Source organism: Balaenoptera physalus (assembly GCF_965194825.1).
Source record: "Balaenoptera physalus genome assembly, chromosome: 8".
NCBI lineage: Eukaryota > Metazoa > Chordata > Mammalia > Artiodactyla > Balaenopteridae > Balaenoptera > Balaenoptera physalus.
The window spans coordinates 86,715,402-86,732,978 of NC_138887.1; the positions used below are offsets into that span (position 1 = coordinate 86,715,402).

Sequence of the window (17,577 nt, forward strand, 5' to 3'; positions counted from 1 at the left end):
ACCAAACATTTGTGCCCATAAAATATCTTTTCCTTAGTATTTATAAAAAACTAGACAAGAAAAGCACATACACTAACCAAGTTTATAAAAATAAATAAACCAATAACAACTTGCGGCATAGGCAGCTACAAATAGTGCTCTCCGTGGTGAGAAATAAAGTACACACATAAGAATCCTAGCAAAATTTTCACCACACACACACACACACAGAGACACACACACACCTAACAGATGGATTCTAAAAAACAGCTAAGCATTTCATAAGCCAAATGCTCAAAAATTAATAATAAAAGATGGTTAACATTCCATGTTATGTGTGGTATTGTATAAATGAGCACAACAGACCCTCCCCCCGCTTTCGCCGCTCATCTCACTCAACCTTTTTCCAAATGTGTGCTCGTCCTTCCGCCTCCCCTACTCTGCAACCAAATCACAGCCACCCAAAGGCGAGGTGTCTGTTGCAGCCCAAAACACTTGAGTGATAACATCCAGTTTGCCATTCCAGGAAATCCCAGAGTATGTTTTAATCCTCTGCCCACAGCTTGCAAAGAAAGGTGAGAGAAGAACTAATCGATAACAGCACCCCAGCTGTGACTTGGCACATAAAGAAATCAAGAAAGTTAAATCCCATCCATAATCTGTATAATTTAACACTTGGAAGAAAGCAACATCTGGGATCAACTCCAAGCGGGACAGTGTTACTGGATGTGTCTGTGCTTCCTGCACTGAGTGATAACCCGGTGACAAGGGAACACTCCAGGTCCTCACCAGTTCAGCAAAGGCAATGTCTTTTCCTAGCCAGGGGTAATCTACTCCAAAAAAGGGGCAAGTGAAGAGAAGGAAACATCTACTCCTTGCCAGTAGAGTGCCTGGCAAAGGCTCCCCTTACACTTCAAAGAGAGGGAAAGGTGGAACCCCTCCCCAAAGGTGGGTCCTGGACAAACTATTGTCTTGCTAACCAGTCAAAATCCAGAATGAAAGCTAATGTAATATACAGGAATGACTTTGTTTAAACCTTTCAGGGGACTCCAAAGTCCTATCCCCAGGCGAAGTTGGAAAAAAAAAAAAAATTCCCTGTAACTATGACTCCCTGGAAAGGCTTTCCAGATTTTTTAAATTACAGGAAAATGAATTTAGAACATAAGCAGAGACCTACATATCATCTAAATCACTAGCTCTATACCCAATTTAAAAAAAAAAAAGTACACCAATCAGCAGGACGGGGCATTATAGGAAATAGAGATTGTTAGTAAAATCCATAATGCTTTCTCTCTGTTAAACCTTCTGAGAGGTTATAATTAATTGTATTTGGCTGCTGCAGGCTTGTCAGAGAGCCTGGCTTAATAGTCGCAACCTAAAAGGAGTAACTGCCAAGGGGCGACTCAGCTGAAATCAAACAACAAAAACGGGAACTGTAATCGGCCTGAAATGGAAGGAGGGAAAGGAAGGGAGACTCCTGTATTCATCAGTCAACATTAATGTCCTTTGTTGTTCACCTTTGCACAGAAGAGCGAGCGCTACCCTGCTCCTTTTCCTCCGAACACCAGTGTCTGGGTAGTCCTTTCCTAAGAGCTGTCTCCTTGCCTCGAAGACCCAAGCTTTCCGATTCCCTCTCCCCATTAACACTCCACAGCTGTCCTCCACCACCCCCACCCCCACACCGGGCTCACCCCGGGGAGAGAGGGTGGTCAGAAGTAAAAACATTGCTGAAATACCCGTTCCCCTCCAAAGACCAAAGAGCAGAGCTGCGCAGATGTTGAAATTTACCAATTTCCCCCAGCCTCTCAACACACACACTCGGTAACCCGGGATGGAAGGGAGGAGGGAGGCTCGGGCCGGACTCTGTCAGAGCGGCTCTTTCGAGGACGGTGCCACATTCCGCTCTCCGGGAATGTTGAAGGGAGGCAGAGGGAAGGTTTTGCGCCTCCCTTCTGTTTTGGGGATGTTCTCTCTACGTGATTGTTGTTGCCTCCCTTTCCACCCTGGGAAATAGTCACAGCCCTTGCCGTCTTTGGGGAAAAAGGAGAAGGAGGGAGAGGAACGCCGTTCGCCCTCTTCTTCCAACTTGACATACACACGCCCCGTCGCCACTCCAAACTCCGCAGGCAGAGCCCGCAGCAGGCGGACTGGCGGCGCGCTCCCCTCAGCCGTACGAGCGCTCCCTCCGGGAGCCGGTGCCTGGAGCGCCCATCCGGCGTTAAAGCGCGAGACCCCGGCGCGCACCCCTCTGCCCGGAGCTGGCTGGGCAAAGCCCCGAACCTGCAGCGCGATGCTAGGATTAGGCATTTCCAGCCGGGTGGAGAGAGAGGGGCGCGGGGGCAAGGACGCGAAATACGCACACGCTCTGGCCAGAGCGGAATAAAAGTTCGCCCAGCTGAGACTCACCCACGCCGTATTTCTCGTGCTCCGTAGGTATCCACATGGCTAGAGAGGGGTCCGGGGTCTTCGGGCTTTGGAATCCCCGCGCCCCTTCTCCGACTCACAACAATGCACAGCTCACAAGTAGCGGTTACAGCGCTGGAGCCCGGCGGCTCCGCGCGGGCTGCGGGCGCTGGGCAAGGTCTGCGCTGGAGGCTCCCAAGCCCGGCGTTGACACCGCGCGGCCGAGGCTGCGCCACCCGCCGCTCTCCCGGCGGCAGCTATTCACAGTCCTCCGACGCGCTCCCGGGGACCCGGAGGCGCAGTCATTGTTCTGATTCACTGAACTAAGCGAACACGCCGGGGCACTCTCGGGCGCACCCCCGCGCGCCAGCGCCTCTTCCAGCCCTCCCTGCCTAGCGCCCCCGCAGCACCCTGGGAATTGTAGTTCTGGGCCACTCCATCCCGGAATGAGGCGGGGAATTAGCAGCTGGGGGCGGGGATACGTTCCGCTCGCCACGTCCTATTGGCCCAGATAGTGACGGCGCGGCGTGGGAGTGGAGGAGACGCCGCGTCGATGGGGAGTTCATTTCCAATCGCGTTTCCATTGGTTCCGCGCCTGTCCGTAGCCCTCCCTTTTTTTTCTCAGCCGCGTAATGGCTGCTCCCGAGACACAGGGGGCTGCTACCCAAGGAGAGGAGGACGGTGATGGCAACCGTGGCGGAACTGGGGGTGTTAGTTATGAGGGTGAGTACGGTGCCTCTGAGGTGTCTTCCTTTCTCTCCGACCTGGAGTGCCGCTGACTGCTGGGCGGACCTTAGCTCTAAGGCCACCTGAGCACGAGGGAACCTCGGGCAGGGCCCAGCGGGACGGGGTGAGGTCGGAGGCGGCTACTTGTTGGGGGCTGTCTGGGAGGGAAGAGAAAATGGGATGCCATAGCCTCCGCAGACAGGGAAGTTCCCTGGGCGTCTGTCCCCCGCTTGGAGCTCCCACTTTTGCGCTCGCTGCCGAGTGGGCGTGAGTCATGTAACGTTCGTGCGTGGGTTATTGTAACTCTGGGATTAGCCACTCTCTTTCCTCGCCAGTACCCTACCCCTGCCTCGGTTTGCTTGGTTTGGCCTCGGGAGATAGGTTTTATTTGGGTTCGGGCGGATTTCCAGTTGCAGACTGGTTGGTCGCTGCTATCCACTCTACAGATTTTCTCAACTGCTGGTTGGAGTAGCCTCTGAAGGGAAAGTGTGTGTGGCTCTCACAGTTTACCCCCCTCGCTCGTTGACTGCCCCGGGCGTTCTCCAGGATTGAACGTGGAGTCTGGGAGATCTTCCCAGACTGGGTCCTTAGAACGAGAAGAAGGGAAGTGGTAATTTGCAGTCATGGTTCCAGAGAAAATCATCACAGCTACTTTGGCTTCACTTGACTTTCAAATTGTCTTCTGATCCAATGTAGAGAGCAAAAATCACACTTTGAAAGCTGCAGGGGGATTTTCTTTAGTACTCCTAGTCCCATTCTTTTACCTTTAGTCTGTCTATCCCCATCCCACTCTCTTCTTTTTTGATTTGATCATTTAATACAGCTAGTTGCCTTTTTCTAATGTACATAGTTTGGGGCTTAAATTTGGTTCTCCGTCCTTGTTGGGGTTTTTAAAATTTTTTCTTTGTTTTTGCTTTCATGGTTAAATTGACATTTAGTCTTAAGTTTTTGTCTTAGCACAGAGATTTCTTCCCACTTCTTATCAATGGAACCCCTAGCTTTGAAATTATTTCAGTACCTCTACCAAAGAAATCTTTGGCTAAGCTCCATACTTAAATATTGTGTTATATTCATACCCTAAACAGTTCATTTTGGGGTTGGCCATATAGTCAACTCTTATCTTGTAGTAACATGCTAAAGGTTTTCCATATTCTCAAAGTACCAGAGGGCTACCAGTTTAACATTTGAAGGTGAAATCTTTGGTGAATTTATCTCACAGATTAACTCATAAAAAAGAAAATTGGGTATGCCTTTCAAAAACATTGTATAACTTTTAAATATCATTAGTTATTTTAAAATTATAAAACTTTTCATCATAAACAGTTCAAACCATTCAGAGATGTGTAAGGTAAAAAAATGAAAGTTCCTGCACCACACACAGTCCCACTCCCAAAGTAACAACTCTTGGGGGTTTGGTGTGTGCTTTTTCTAATAAATTTTATATATGACACACATCTGTATGATTTTGATTTTTTTTAAATAAAAAGGGATCATTCTATGTAAGCTTAAAGATCTGCCACCATCTTTCTCCCAATGTTCTATTATAGGCAGCCTTCCATATCAGTATATTTGTTAATTCTTTTTAAGGACTGTGCCCATAGTATTCCATAATATGGACGTCCCATACTTTAACCATTCCTCTGTTAATGAACATGTAGTGTAGCTTTAGTTTTTCAGTGATGTAGTGAACAGCTTTATATACATATTCTTGTCCACCGGGTGTGTATTTCTTGAGGAATTTGGTCAAAGGTGACACATGTTTAAAATTGTGATGTCAGATTTTCCTCTTAACGGGTGTGTGTAGACATTCCTACCAGTAATAACATGAGTGTCCTTTTCTCCATATCGTTACCAAGCTGTGATGACCAGTATTAATTCAGGATCAGTGTTTAGATGACCATTAGATTGAATTGAGTAACTGATAGAAAGCATAATTTTAGGTTCCAGTTTGTTTTCAACAGAAGTATTGAGCAGTGAATTTACTGTATCTGTAACAAAAAAATTCCTCACCCTGGTTCAGAGCTGCCCATCAGTGATTAGTGAGAATCAGTATTCTCAGTAATTTGTAGCAATCAATGGGAGAGCTTAATGGCTGATTTTTATGTCATTCTTACAAGGTAAAGTTGTCATTAAAAATTCCCTTAATACATATATACACTAATATGTATAAAATGGATAACTAATAAGAACCTGCTATATAAAAAAATAAATTAAAAAATTTTTTGAAAAATTCCCTATGTATCATTCTGTGACTTTATCCACATTCTTTTCAAAGCCTGCAAAGTGTGATACAAATTTTGGGTGGAAATAATGATGTTAAAAGTATGCATATTCATATTTTTTGTTAAGCAGCCACTTTAGTTATCAAGCATGTCTTTTTTAAAATCATTAATTTCTTGAAAACTGCCTCTTTTAAGAGGTTTTCCTCTAATTCTAATTAAAATGTCAATCTGTGTGTTTAATATTCTGGGACAGAAGGGACTAGGGAGTCTTTTTATAGAAATCTGTGCAATTCTACAAGATTTCTGCTAGAATGAGTCGCTGGGCAGTATGCAGGCAGGTACGCCTTGCCTGAGGTCTGTGTGCCAGACTTCCTGAGGCTCCATCTCTCAGGGAAGCCCTTGCTTTCCAAACATTTGAACGGTAACTAGGATTTCATATTGTCTCCTAAAATTAAGAACAGGTAATAGACTCAACATTTCTCACATTGGGGATGTTACTGGGGAAATTTTTCTGATGGCAGTGATTTCGTCTGACAGTGTTAACCTGTGCTTCCATATTGTAGTATTCTGACAGAGTCAACATTTTTCCCTGCAAATGCATGTCCAGTAGATGATGATCATGGTAATGCCTCTTTGGATTTATAAAGCTTTTCGTCTGGAGACCTTTTTTTTTTTTTTAAAGATTTATTTATTGATTGATTGATTGATTGTTATGTTGGGTCTTCGTTTCTGTGCTAGGGCTTTCTCTAGTTGCGGCAAGTGGGGGCCACTCTTCATCGCAGTGCGCGGGCCTCTCACTATCGTGGCCTCTCTTGTTGCGGAGCACAGGCTCCAGACGCGCAGGCTCAGTAGTTGTGGCTCACGGGCCTAGTTGCTCCGTGGCATGTGGGATCTTCCCGGACCAGGGCTCGAACCCGTGTCCCCTGCATTGGCAGGCAGACTCTCAACCACTGCGCCACCAGGGAAGCCCCTGGAGACCTTATTAATTCATTTGTGATGTCTCTAGAAGAAATGGGGATAGCAGGTGGTGTCAACTCCTCATTCTTGTATTTCCTATTTTGATAAATGGCATCAAGCCTTTTATAGAAACCAAGGAATCACCCTTGATTCCTATCTTGCCCTCAGGTCCTGAATCTGATCAGTTACCACGCCTTATTTTCCTGTGCCTGAAAGAATCTTTTGAATCTGTTCTTTCTCTCCATCTCTTCAAGTAGCCACTATTCTGTTTCTAACCCTCACCGTTGCTGCTGAATTACCTGTGTCCCCACGCTCCAAACTGTACTCTTGGGGACCAAAACCGTGTCGTTTGTTTTTGTCTGCTTGACCCTGTTCTTGGCACCTCGTCAGTGTTTAATAAATGTTTGACCAGAACTGAATTCTAGCCTGGATGATTGCAAAACCTTCCTATTGATCTCACTGACTTTTTTTTTTTTTTTTGGCTTCATTGGGTCTTCTTTGCTGCACGTGGGCTTTTCTCTAGTTGCGGTGACAGGGAGCCACTCTTCGTTGCGGTGCGCGGGCCTCTCATTGCAGTGGCTTCTCACTGCGGAGCAGGGTCTCTAGGCACGCAGGCCTCAGTAATTGTGGCTCACGGGCTCTAGGGCGCAGGCTCAGCAGCCGTGGCGCAGGGGCTTAGTTACTCCGCCGCATGTGGGATCCTCCCAGACCAGGGCTCCAACCCATGTCCCCTGCATTGGCGGACTCTTAACCTCTGTGCCACCAGGGAAGCCCTGATCTCACTGACTCTTGATTTTCCCTTTCTTAATCCACCTTCCAAAACTCAAATGTATTATGTATGGGTCTTCACTTCAAATCTTCAGTGTAACTCTAACGTGTTGCATTTAGGTTCCAATCTACTTTTCCAGCCTCATCTTCAGTCACCCTGCTTCCCCTCCCAAATCTCCATTATCACACTTACACCATATCACATTGTAGTTATTTGTTGGCAGTTTTGTCTACACCAGTAGACTGAACTTCTTGAGGGCAAGAGTTGTCTTATTTTAGTTTTGTACATCCAGTGCCTATCAGAACTGTATGTAGTAAACACTCTATAACAATTTAATGGTTAGAATCTTTGAAGTTTATCCAAAGTACTTAGAATGACTGCTATTTTAAACAGGAATTGAAGTAGAATAAAAAACTGAGTAGATGTTGCATGCTTGTGAAAGTTATGCATACCAACGTGTGCTTGTGAACGTTATGCATACCAACTGGAAAATTCAGAATGTCATCATGAAGTATCAGCTTTATCAGAGATAATCATAGTTAGCATTTAAGCATAGCTTTTCAGTCTTTTTTTAAGTGAAGTGTTAGTGTTTAGATAATGATTAAATATTTAAGAGAATACTTCACATCTGTCCTTTATAACCTTGAACCCATAACTGAGTAAACTGCTACAGAGACTTTGAAATCTGTCTTCCATCATCTCTGTGGCTCTTATCCAGTTTTCCACAGGTTGTCATCTTACTTCCAGCATTAAGGCTTAAGTCCAGTCTTATATATTTGGCATGACAGTGGAAAGAGGACTAGACCCTATCTTGGAAAAACTGTATTTGAATTTCAATTCTGATATTTAGTAGCTGTATAATGTAGATTTATTACATATCTGCTACATTTATGAAAATATAGCTATAATAGCTACCTTGCAGAGTTACTGTGATTATTGCATTGAATTATACATTTAGGAAAGCCCAACATATTTCCTTTCATAAAGTTGGAACTCAGTAAATATCAGTTGCATTCAGTATAAAGATATGCCTAATTGAACTGTAAAACTGCCTGCTCTGATTAACTTAGAAGCAATCTAAATTGCGGTGTAACCAAGGGGAAGCTTAGGAATGTGGTGGTGATAACTGCTTAGGCTGCCCGTGCATTCCTAAGGGTTGTCAGGGTGTCTGTTGGTGCTCTGTACTGGTATTGCAACTATGTGCTCTGAAGGCCTTTTATATTATCTTCTATACCCTCTCTCACCCCTGCCAAGCACTGCCCCCTCATACCCAGCTCCCAGCTCTTCACACATACACCCACATTCAGAGTCAGCAAGAAGCTTAGATAATCTTACATACTCAGATGGCCTTGCAAGGTACAGGCCAGAGGGTGTCAAGGAAGAAAAAGAATTATAGATACTAGGTTTGGTGTAAGGTTCTGAAGGGGCCTACTTCAGAACATCCTTTTGTTTTCCTTTAAAACATACATAGGACCCAGCTTGCAGGATATTAAGAGAAGATATTATAAAAGAGGTATTATGACAATGATGATACTGATGGTAGCTAACATTTGTAGAGCAGTAACTGTGCCAAGTACTGTTTCAAATGCTTTTAGAGATCATTTTGTCTCACAACATCCCTGAGATAGAAACTCATATTATCCCCTTTTTATTTAATACAAATGAGAAAACTGGTGCAAAGAGCAACTTGCACAAGGCCACACAGTAACTGAAAGAGAACTTTTAACCCAATTACGACTATAAAGATGTCTCATAGTAACTAAATTCCTTTGGATGCGGTCTGAAACATACTTTCCTTAAACATAACTTTGGGGCTTCCCTGGTGGCACGGTAGTTAAGAATCCGCCTGCCAAGGCAGGGGACACGGGTTCGAGCCCTGGGCCAGGAAGGTCCCCCATGCCGCGGAGCAATGAAGCCCGTGCGCCACAACTACTGAGCCCACGTGCCACAACTACTGAAGCCCGCGCGCCTAGAGCCCGTGCTCCGCAACAAGAGAAGCCACCGCATGAGAAATCCGCGCACCGCAACGAGGAGTAACCCCCGCTCGCCGCAACCAGAGGAAAGCCCATGTGCAGCAACGAAGACCCAACACAGCCAAAAATAAAATAAATAAAAATAAAAAAAAAAAAAACGTAACTTTGTTCTAAAGTTGATGTTACTATAGAAGGACAATATGGTATGAGAAAAGAGGTCAGGACAACTTAGGATCAAATCCTGGTTACTCACCAGCCACAGGCAAGTTAAGCAACCTCTGAACCTTAGTTTCTCATCTGTGAAATGGGTAATAATCATATGTGTCTTGCTGGAATGTTGTACCTAGTCTTCAATAAATGGTGACTTTTACTTCAGTCATAGGTTTGGGGACATCTTTGGCATGTGTGCCGGAGGTGATACAGGTGATGGTTTTGAGTGCTACAATCTTAACACGTCTTTTCCATTTTAAGACCAGGTTTCTGTTACGGGATTTGGTAGGTACTTGTAGTATCAGACACTGAGTTTACATACACTTCTAATTGTATTGACATAGATCTTGTTCATGCAGAAGAATAGCACTGTCCTCCACAGCACATTCTCAAACACGTCCCATCTTGAAAAACTGAAGATGATATTGACCAGATTGATGTAATAAAAATCATACTTTCTTCTAAATGTAAATCCATGAGTATGTAGAAATAAGAAGTACACCTAAACTGCCCTTTCAGTGATTGAATTTTTAAATACTTCTGTTAGTTGTTCATGGAAAACTTTACCATAGAGTTAGGATTCAGTTTTGCTGTGATTTATTTAATAAACTTATGAGACTGAATGGATTGGCATTTCGCTGACAGTTCCTTGAAGAACTGCCATCTCTTGCTGAAATAAGTGTGTTCTACTGACTTCATTGACCCAAAGGTGAGCAGGACAGCGAGTGGTGATGGATTTGACTGATCAGTCTTCTGCCTTTCTTTACATCTCAACCAATGGTCTTTGAGACCAGTGTCATTATTTGTAAGATAGCCAACTGGGACTGGGTGCTGTCTTTAGCTCTAGGCATCAGGTAGTTTCTGGAATTAAACAGGACTTAAACCTTTGCTCGATTGTGGGGGTGGAGGGAGGTTGGGAGGGGTGTTCAACAATAAGTGGTAGAATATTTTAGGTGACATAAGCTGATGTGGGATACTTTGGGGCTTTCTTTATGTGTAATATATTTAAATTCATCAATACATTGAGTAAAAATGTATGGAAGGAAAACCTGGATTAAGAGTCAGAAATCTGGGTTCTTAGCCTGCTGCTTTGTGGCAGTGTGAATTTGGGGAAAATCCTTTAACCCCGCTGAGCCTCAGTCTCATAAAAATGCTGCAGGTAAGTACCTTGCTGATATTACTGGGAGGTTGAGTGAGACACTGTATGTGAAAGCACTCTGTAAACTTTGATACACTATGAAAATGTAGGGATGAATGATGCTGATGAAGGCCTGTCACAAGAGGCAGTGGTGAGGCTTTGGAATTGGACAAACTGGATTCCAAAGTAGCTGTCGGTTAAAACCTGTGTAACCTTGAGCGAGTCAGGTGACCTCACTATTATTATCATCACAACTGCTGCTACTACTACAATAATCTGGAGATATAACTTTAAAATGATTGCAGACTAATTAACATTAGAGTTTGAATCAAGACATATCCCTGATTTTATAATATACCCTTTGAGGACAGGGACTGTCACATATAGCTTTGGATCACCTCATCTTCTGGGACAGTGCCATGCTGTGTTGGCATTTGGTGTTGGTTGAGTGGTGACTGTGGATGGGCTCCGTGTTGGGTGCTGTATGGGGCACAAATGAAGAAGAACCCCTGGCCTTATCCTTGGGGACTTTTCAGTGTAGTTGGTGGGGCTCCACATTCATATTTTACCAGAGCTAATTGGAGAGTCCTTTCTGTTTCCATATTACACTCTGGGAAGAATTGGATACATTTGAATCTGCAATTTGTATTGATTGACTGAGGAGCTGAGCAGAGTAAAGCTTTTAAATGTGGTTATTTTTAAAAGAAAGGAAATGCATGCTCATCTCCTGGTTTCCCTAACACTGTCCTTATTTCGTGTTTTTTTCTAAACTGAAAGATGATTACAGAGTAATTACAAGTAATTACAGAGGCCCTGCCTTTAACAATTTTTTTTTTTTTTTAGTGTTTTTATTCAAAAACTTAAGATTTGTTTCTTAAGAGAAAGACTTCGGAATTGTAATTGTGGTTATTGATTTAACACAATCTTTCTGTTATGTAACAGGCTGCTATTCACCAGTAATAGCCAATTAGAAAGAAAAATATCTTGTACCACAAATCGTAATTACCATTTTAAAGCAATTAATAGCAGGAACTGTTGCTGAACAGTAAGTAACATCAATCAGGCTGTCTTTGCTAAAGCACCATACAACTAATTTCCACAAATGGAGGAGGGAAGAGGAAGTTCAGTGAAAAAGAGTCTGAAAGCTTATTGGACTTGCTTACAAACTAGTTGATGGATGGCCTTTGAAAGCTTTATAAATATGTACCCACATGAAGGAAAGTAATGCTGATAATCTACAGGGACTTTGAGTTATTTTTCCAACATCAATGATCATAGACTATATTGTTTAGTGGAAAGCCCACTGGACAAGGAGTTAAAAGACCTGGGTTTTAACCCCACTTCTGCTTCTGACTGGCTGTGTGATTTTAGAGAAGTTATTTGCACTTGTATTTAAGATTTCCTGGTTTGTAAATGAGAGAATTCTTTATATTAGCATCCTTTCAGCTGATCTTCCAAACATCAATAAAAGAAAGAGAAGGTAGACTTACAGCTAGGGAGCCCAATTATACATACTCTAGAGTCTGTGTAGAAAGAAAGAATATATGTCTGGATTTTTCCCTTAAGAATTAGTTACACATTAGTTGCACATGTGAATGTCACTAATCAGGTGTATCAAGTTAGAAAATTGGTGGAGAACCACTGGCAATAGATAACTTCTAGGGTCTCTTAATCCAAAAGATTATGGATAGATCATTATGATGCATCCCATCTTCCCCATCTCCTCTCCTTTCCATGTTTTAATAAACGATGCAAATCTGAAAGAGCTTTGATAGAACTGAGAATTAGTTCATTCAGAAAATTTTATTAAGCATCTACTGTGTGCAAGCTTCTATATTTTAGATGCTATAGAATACAAAGATGAAAATAAGATAGGTCTTGCCATCCAGGATCTTATGGCCTAATAGGAAGATAATAAGTGCATAAATAACTGTATTACAAAGTAGAAAGTGTTAGGGACCATCAGAGTGATCAAGATGGGAGTTGAGCAAGAAAGAGATTGTGCGCAACAGGTGGTACTAGGTCTTAAAGTTGAATAGGATTTGGACATGCAGAAATAAGGAAAAGCATTATAGACCTAGGCAGAGGGAGGGAACAGTAGAAAAACTAAGGGCATCTACAGCAGGTAACAAGTCAAATTCATTTTGTCTGGAGAAAATGTTAGGTAAATGGAAGCAATGAAAAGAAGTTTGGACAGTTTGAAGCTAGATCATATAGCCTCAGACGTTAGACCCTGACTCTGCAGACTTGAGGAAAGGGAATGACAAGATCAATGTTTAATCAGATAACAATGTCCTGAAGAGGGAAAGTTGAGTCAGGAGGCAGGGGTACTTGCCAAAGAAAAAGATAATGAAGACTCATACTAGACTTTAATAATATGCCCTTGTTAATGAAGTCAGGTGATAAATCAGTCCTGTAAGGAAATTCCTGAGATTAGAGAAATATGCCAGGACAGAACAGGTTGTATATAAAGATTCTTTCTTTGATAGGATGGGGTCTGCTTGGGCTCTGTCATAAGGAAGGCCCAGGGAGTGCAGGCAGAGAACACCGTAAAGATGACAAAACAGGCATCAGAGTACAGACAGGTGGAGAGATCTGGGAGCAGGTAGTATTAAAGAAAACCAGAGCTGGACAGTAGTTAAAGTGGTAAAGAACAGAGTTTATTCATCAACAATTGCAATAGAAGGGAAGAGACCTCTGTATAGAATTGGGCTCAATTCCAGATTCAAGGAAAGGTGGAGATTTTTAGACAAGGAGCAGGTTGGGGAGGTTGGGTGATGGAAAATTACTAATAGGAAACATCAGGGGGATTCTGGTGTAACGGAGCAAAGGGTTCATGTGCGTGTGGTGCAGAAAGCCAAACTCTTGACAGTGGGAGTTTGCAGCAAAGTCAGGATTTATTGCAGGGCGCCAAGCAAGGGAGTGGGAGACAAACCTCAATCCACTCCAATTTGGTCTTTGAGTTAGGGGTTTTTTTTAAAGGGAAAGAACAAAGAAGCTGGGGGTAATCATCATCTTGTGACATTTCTGTGACATTTCTTAATCGTCATTTTGGGAGTTAGGATGTCTCTGGTTTACAATTCTCTGGCCATGTGGTCCATGGCTTGGGGGTCTATTAGCTCATGCCCTGGAGAAATAACCTGAGTTTGCACATTAATGATGATATCAACGACGGCAGTTTTAGTCATCTGATTCTGGTTGATTAGTGTTGAGTTAGCACAGGATTGAGGTCAGAGGGGGGACAAGAAGGGGAATAAAGTTTCAGATAGAGAGGTTAATCATAAACTCAGCAGGGCAACTCCATTTTAGGGGGACACGGTTTCCCTGGCTAAATCGAGTCGACAAGGTTCTTGCTGCAGGCCGGCCCGAGTAATATCACCTGGAGGATAGTAGAGGCAGAAGAGCCCCATCAGAGGTGGAGGGTGGGGGATTCTCTCCAAACTGATTTAGCAGGATTCTTGCTAAAACCTGGCTATGCAGGTCTAGCATGGCCTGATCCAGAAAAGGGTTCAGAGGATCCCGACTAAAGTTTGGTCAAGGAGAGAGCCTTTGTCATTAGCAGGAACACAACCACAGTAAACTGGACTTTAGAGACAGGATTCAAGTCAGTTCAAAGGCCTTAGAGAAACAAGTTTAGAGGAACATGGATTCTGGGTGAGGCATGGACTCTGGTTTATGGTATCAGGGCAGCAGGTTGAAGACTCATTTACTAGAAAAGGTATACAAGTTGAGGCTTGGTTCCAAGAAATTAGTCACATGCCCAGTGACCAGCATCCCAGACCCAGATGGAGGTGAAGCCGAGAAGACTGGGTTGGTATAGAGCCACTGGCTTGAGGTCGTCCCCTGCTGGAGCAGAGCCAAACTGCTGGTGAGCTTAGAGATCCCTGCGGATGCTGATTGGCAGTGTTAGCAGGGGCCTAGCTGCAGGCAACTCATTACAGTTGCCCATATGGCCACTGAACTCCTAACCCTGTGCTCATTAATCCCGAATAATCAGCCAGTTGTAATATAATTCTCAAGTATAGGGTGATAATACCCTTTCTTTTTCATGACCCCTAGACTACATGAGTATTTGACACCACAGAGAAAGATTCCTGTTCTTGATCTTTTTCCTTTTGAAACATCTTAGAGTTTATTGACAAAACAGATTAAAGTATGTTACTTCCCCCGTTTATAAGGTATGTTTAAGTATCAGTTGTTATAGTTGTTTCCATAAATAGAGCACAATCCTGTTTTCCTTTCATTACAGGAGTCCCAGAGTATATCCAGCCATATAGATTTACAGGTTCTTAGAGTCTAAATGAATTTAAAATGAATAAAACCTTTAAGTAATGGACTGAAAAGAAATTCATTTCTTTGATATCATACTTTTGAGATACATTCATAGAAAATTGTGTTGTTTTTGTTCATCTATGTGATGGAAGTAGGTAGGGCTAATGTAAATTTAATATCTATTTATGTTTTTAGGGACAATATTTCAGGACTCCATAGAATTCTACGACAGAAAAAGTATTAATACCGTTTTACACAAAGAAATTTTCATGTGCAAATACTGAGGTAAATAAAGCTACGTAGCATTCTTACTTCAGGACTTTTTAGTATGCAAATTTTTGTGACCATCCAAGAGATAAGGATTACACTGCAGTTTCCCAAATATTTAACTACACTACCTTTTTCTCAAATAACACCTATTAACATTTAATGGGATGCTAGTGTTCTGTGGAATTTGATTTGGCAAATGCTAATCAGGGTCATCTTCCCTTAAACAGATCATATTTATTAAGAACTTAGACACACCCAACAGTTCCATCTGTAAACATCTTCAAGAAGAGATCATTCACCCTGTATCTATAATAATAACCATTGTCATTCATTTTATAGCTTTCCTGTTTTACTTCCAGCCCTTAGTGGGGAAAGAATAAATGTAGAGTATTAAGCCCAAGGTAAACACAACAAACATAACTATTTGTTCTATCTCAGAGAGATGTGACATTCTCTAAGTAGCATTTTTCCCCCTTTCAAAAGCTAGAATTTTTTTGAAAACGTTCAAGATAGCATTGAAATAAATATTTGTATAAATAAAACCTACCACTTTAGCACAGTATGAGGACTCTTCAAATTGTTGTCTTTTGTTTATTTTAGTGTCCCTTCCTTAGTACATTAGAATTAAGATTTGAATATTGAACAATAAAAAAAGGAAATTGTTCCCAAGTAACCAATTTCTGATCTACTGTTCCAGAGCGCTCAAGCCTGTGCTTCTTTTTAAGCCAGGTAACCATAGCTATTTAATGCATTATTTAAGGTTATAAAATTTTAATTCACATTCTTCTATCAGCTTTCTTTGACTTCAAGAATGTAGGTTAGTTGCAATTTTTTTCTAATTGCCTGTGTTTGGCATCATTGTCAGAAATGTCAGTTTCTGAATTACTGTTTATTAATGAAATGATGAATCCAGGCATCTCTTTGATGTAAAATCCACAACTAGTGTGATATAGAGGAATTTTTTAGTGAAAGGTTTTTTTAAACAGCTTAGAAATGATTCATGGGACCATTGTTATTCACGTCTAGTTAGCAGTATTCAGAGCCAACTGGCAAGTCTCCATTTCTTCAGGATTCTCACTGTTACATTAAATGTGGTTTCAAAGTAGACTGATTTAGGCAAGCAGCGTATAAGTGAAATAACTGGATTGCTCTCTTCACCTTCTCACCTTTTCTAAAAATTACGTTTGCTGATATCCTTTGTGACAATACATTAATGAATCAGATTCTGAATTCATCTTATTTATAGATAGTTATCAAAAATTATTGTTATTAATATTAGCTGACCGTTGAACTCTGCTGTGAAGTACACACATACTTGTGGAAACTCATACACATTTTCATATACTTATGGGCAACATTTTTTAATGTTATATGCTTCATAAGTTATACTTCATAAATATTACAATCCTCATAAATATATAACCTCCTCCCTTTCTCTTTCTGGGTTAGTCATAATCGTATTTCAAATCTTAGCTTAAATGTCACTTCTTATGTGAAGCTATTCTTGAACCATAGTGTGAATTAGCTACACACTTCTTGTTAGCTTAATCATATTATACTATATAATTATCTAGGAGAATCCCATTACCTGCTTTGTAGAGAGAGAAATTTTAATTCTAATAGTTCCATTGATATATACTATGTTACTTTTCAAGGGCTGCCTGTAACAAATTACACAAACCGGGTGGCTTAAAGCAGCAGAAGTTTATTCTCTCCCAGTTCTTAAGGCCAGAAGGCGGAAATCAAGGTGTCAGCAGGGCCACACTCCCTCTTCTCTAGAGTAGAATCCCTTTCCTTGCCTCTTCCAGCTTCTGGTGGCGCCAGGCATTCCTTGACTTGTGGCAGCATAACTGCAGTCTCTACCTCCGTCTTCAACCTGTCTGAGAGGTTGGGTAGGCTTCACGAGGAGGTGAGACCTAAGCAGTGGTCTTTGCCAGGTGGGGTAGGTCTTCTTTGATAGAGGACGCTGCATGAGGAAGGGCTTGGAGAACCTCTACACCTGCATACTATCAAAGCCTGAAATGATGTGGTAGAGTAGGAGACAAGGCTAAAAAGGGCACACGGGCTGTATTAAAAAGGAGCTTGTGGGCCATGCAGAAGAACTTGGGTTATGGCCTACATAACGGGGAGTGTTTTAGGCGGGTGAGAAACATGAATCAGATTTGCTGGATAGGAACAGCCTTGTGGCAGTTCTAATGTGAAGATGAATACAGGCTTCAGAGGCTCTTGTGAGAAAAACACATTCCTTATGTAGTCCAAACTGGGTGCCAAGCTAAATAAGTCTCTCTAAAGTGTGTAAACCATCATGTAACCTTCCAGCTCAGAAACCAGCTATAATTTCTCTGTGCCTATGGGAAAAATCCCAAAATGAAAGGATATCTTTATTCAGGACTCCTCATTGCCTGACCCCACTAATTTAATCTGCTGCTTCTCAACCACAGAGATGGCTGTGAGTTTTCTTTTACTGCCTTGTTTGTAACCACACCTCAGGTGTGAGTCCCACACTAGAAGAATAATCTAAGGGGCACAGATGGAAGAGTAAAGCCTGTTCATTGCGTGCTCACTTGACTTTGTCATGTGGAAATCTGCACTTTTAAATTCTATTTTCTAGATGAAAGTGAATTTTTAAAGTTATGTTTTTCTTTATTATTTCCAAGA

At 42.1% G+C, this 17,577-nt stretch overlaps 2 protein-coding genes across 15 annotated transcripts in view; one reads left to right on the top strand and one right to left on the bottom strand.

Moving 5' to 3' along the window:
* The window catches only part of DOCK4 (dedicator of cytokinesis 4), a 490,817-nt gene extending 488,033 nt beyond the window's left edge, over nucleotides 1-2,784 (bottom strand). For 2 of the 3 annotated variants that reach the window (XR_014266607.1, XM_082472224.1), the window contains exon 1: nucleotides 2,386-2,784. Coding sequence is in view for 2 of the 3 variants with exons in the window: in XM_082472224.1 (XP_082328350.1) it covers nucleotides 2,386-2,422 (37 nt within the window). In the remaining variant the exon portion in view is untranslated. The remainder of the gene's footprint in view (nucleotides 1-2,385) is intronic. The other variant, XM_082472223.1, reaches the window with a different exon arrangement.
* Nucleotides 2,785-2,952: 168 nt separating this feature from the next.
* The window catches only part of ZNF277 (zinc finger protein 277), a 165,807-nt gene continuing 151,182 nt past the window's right edge, over nucleotides 2,953-17,577 (top strand). For 10 of the 12 annotated variants that reach the window (XR_014266620.1, XR_014266621.1, XR_014266622.1 and 7 more), the window contains exon 1: nucleotides 2,975-3,105. Coding sequence is in view for 2 of the 12 variants with exons in the window: in XM_082472370.1 (XP_082328496.1) it covers nucleotides 3,015-3,105 (91 nt within the window). In the remaining 10 variants the exon portion in view is untranslated. Of the gene's footprint in view, nucleotides 3,106-17,577 lie in introns of all 12 variants that reach the window. The other 2 variants (XM_082472369.1, XR_014266629.1) reach the window with 2 other exon arrangements.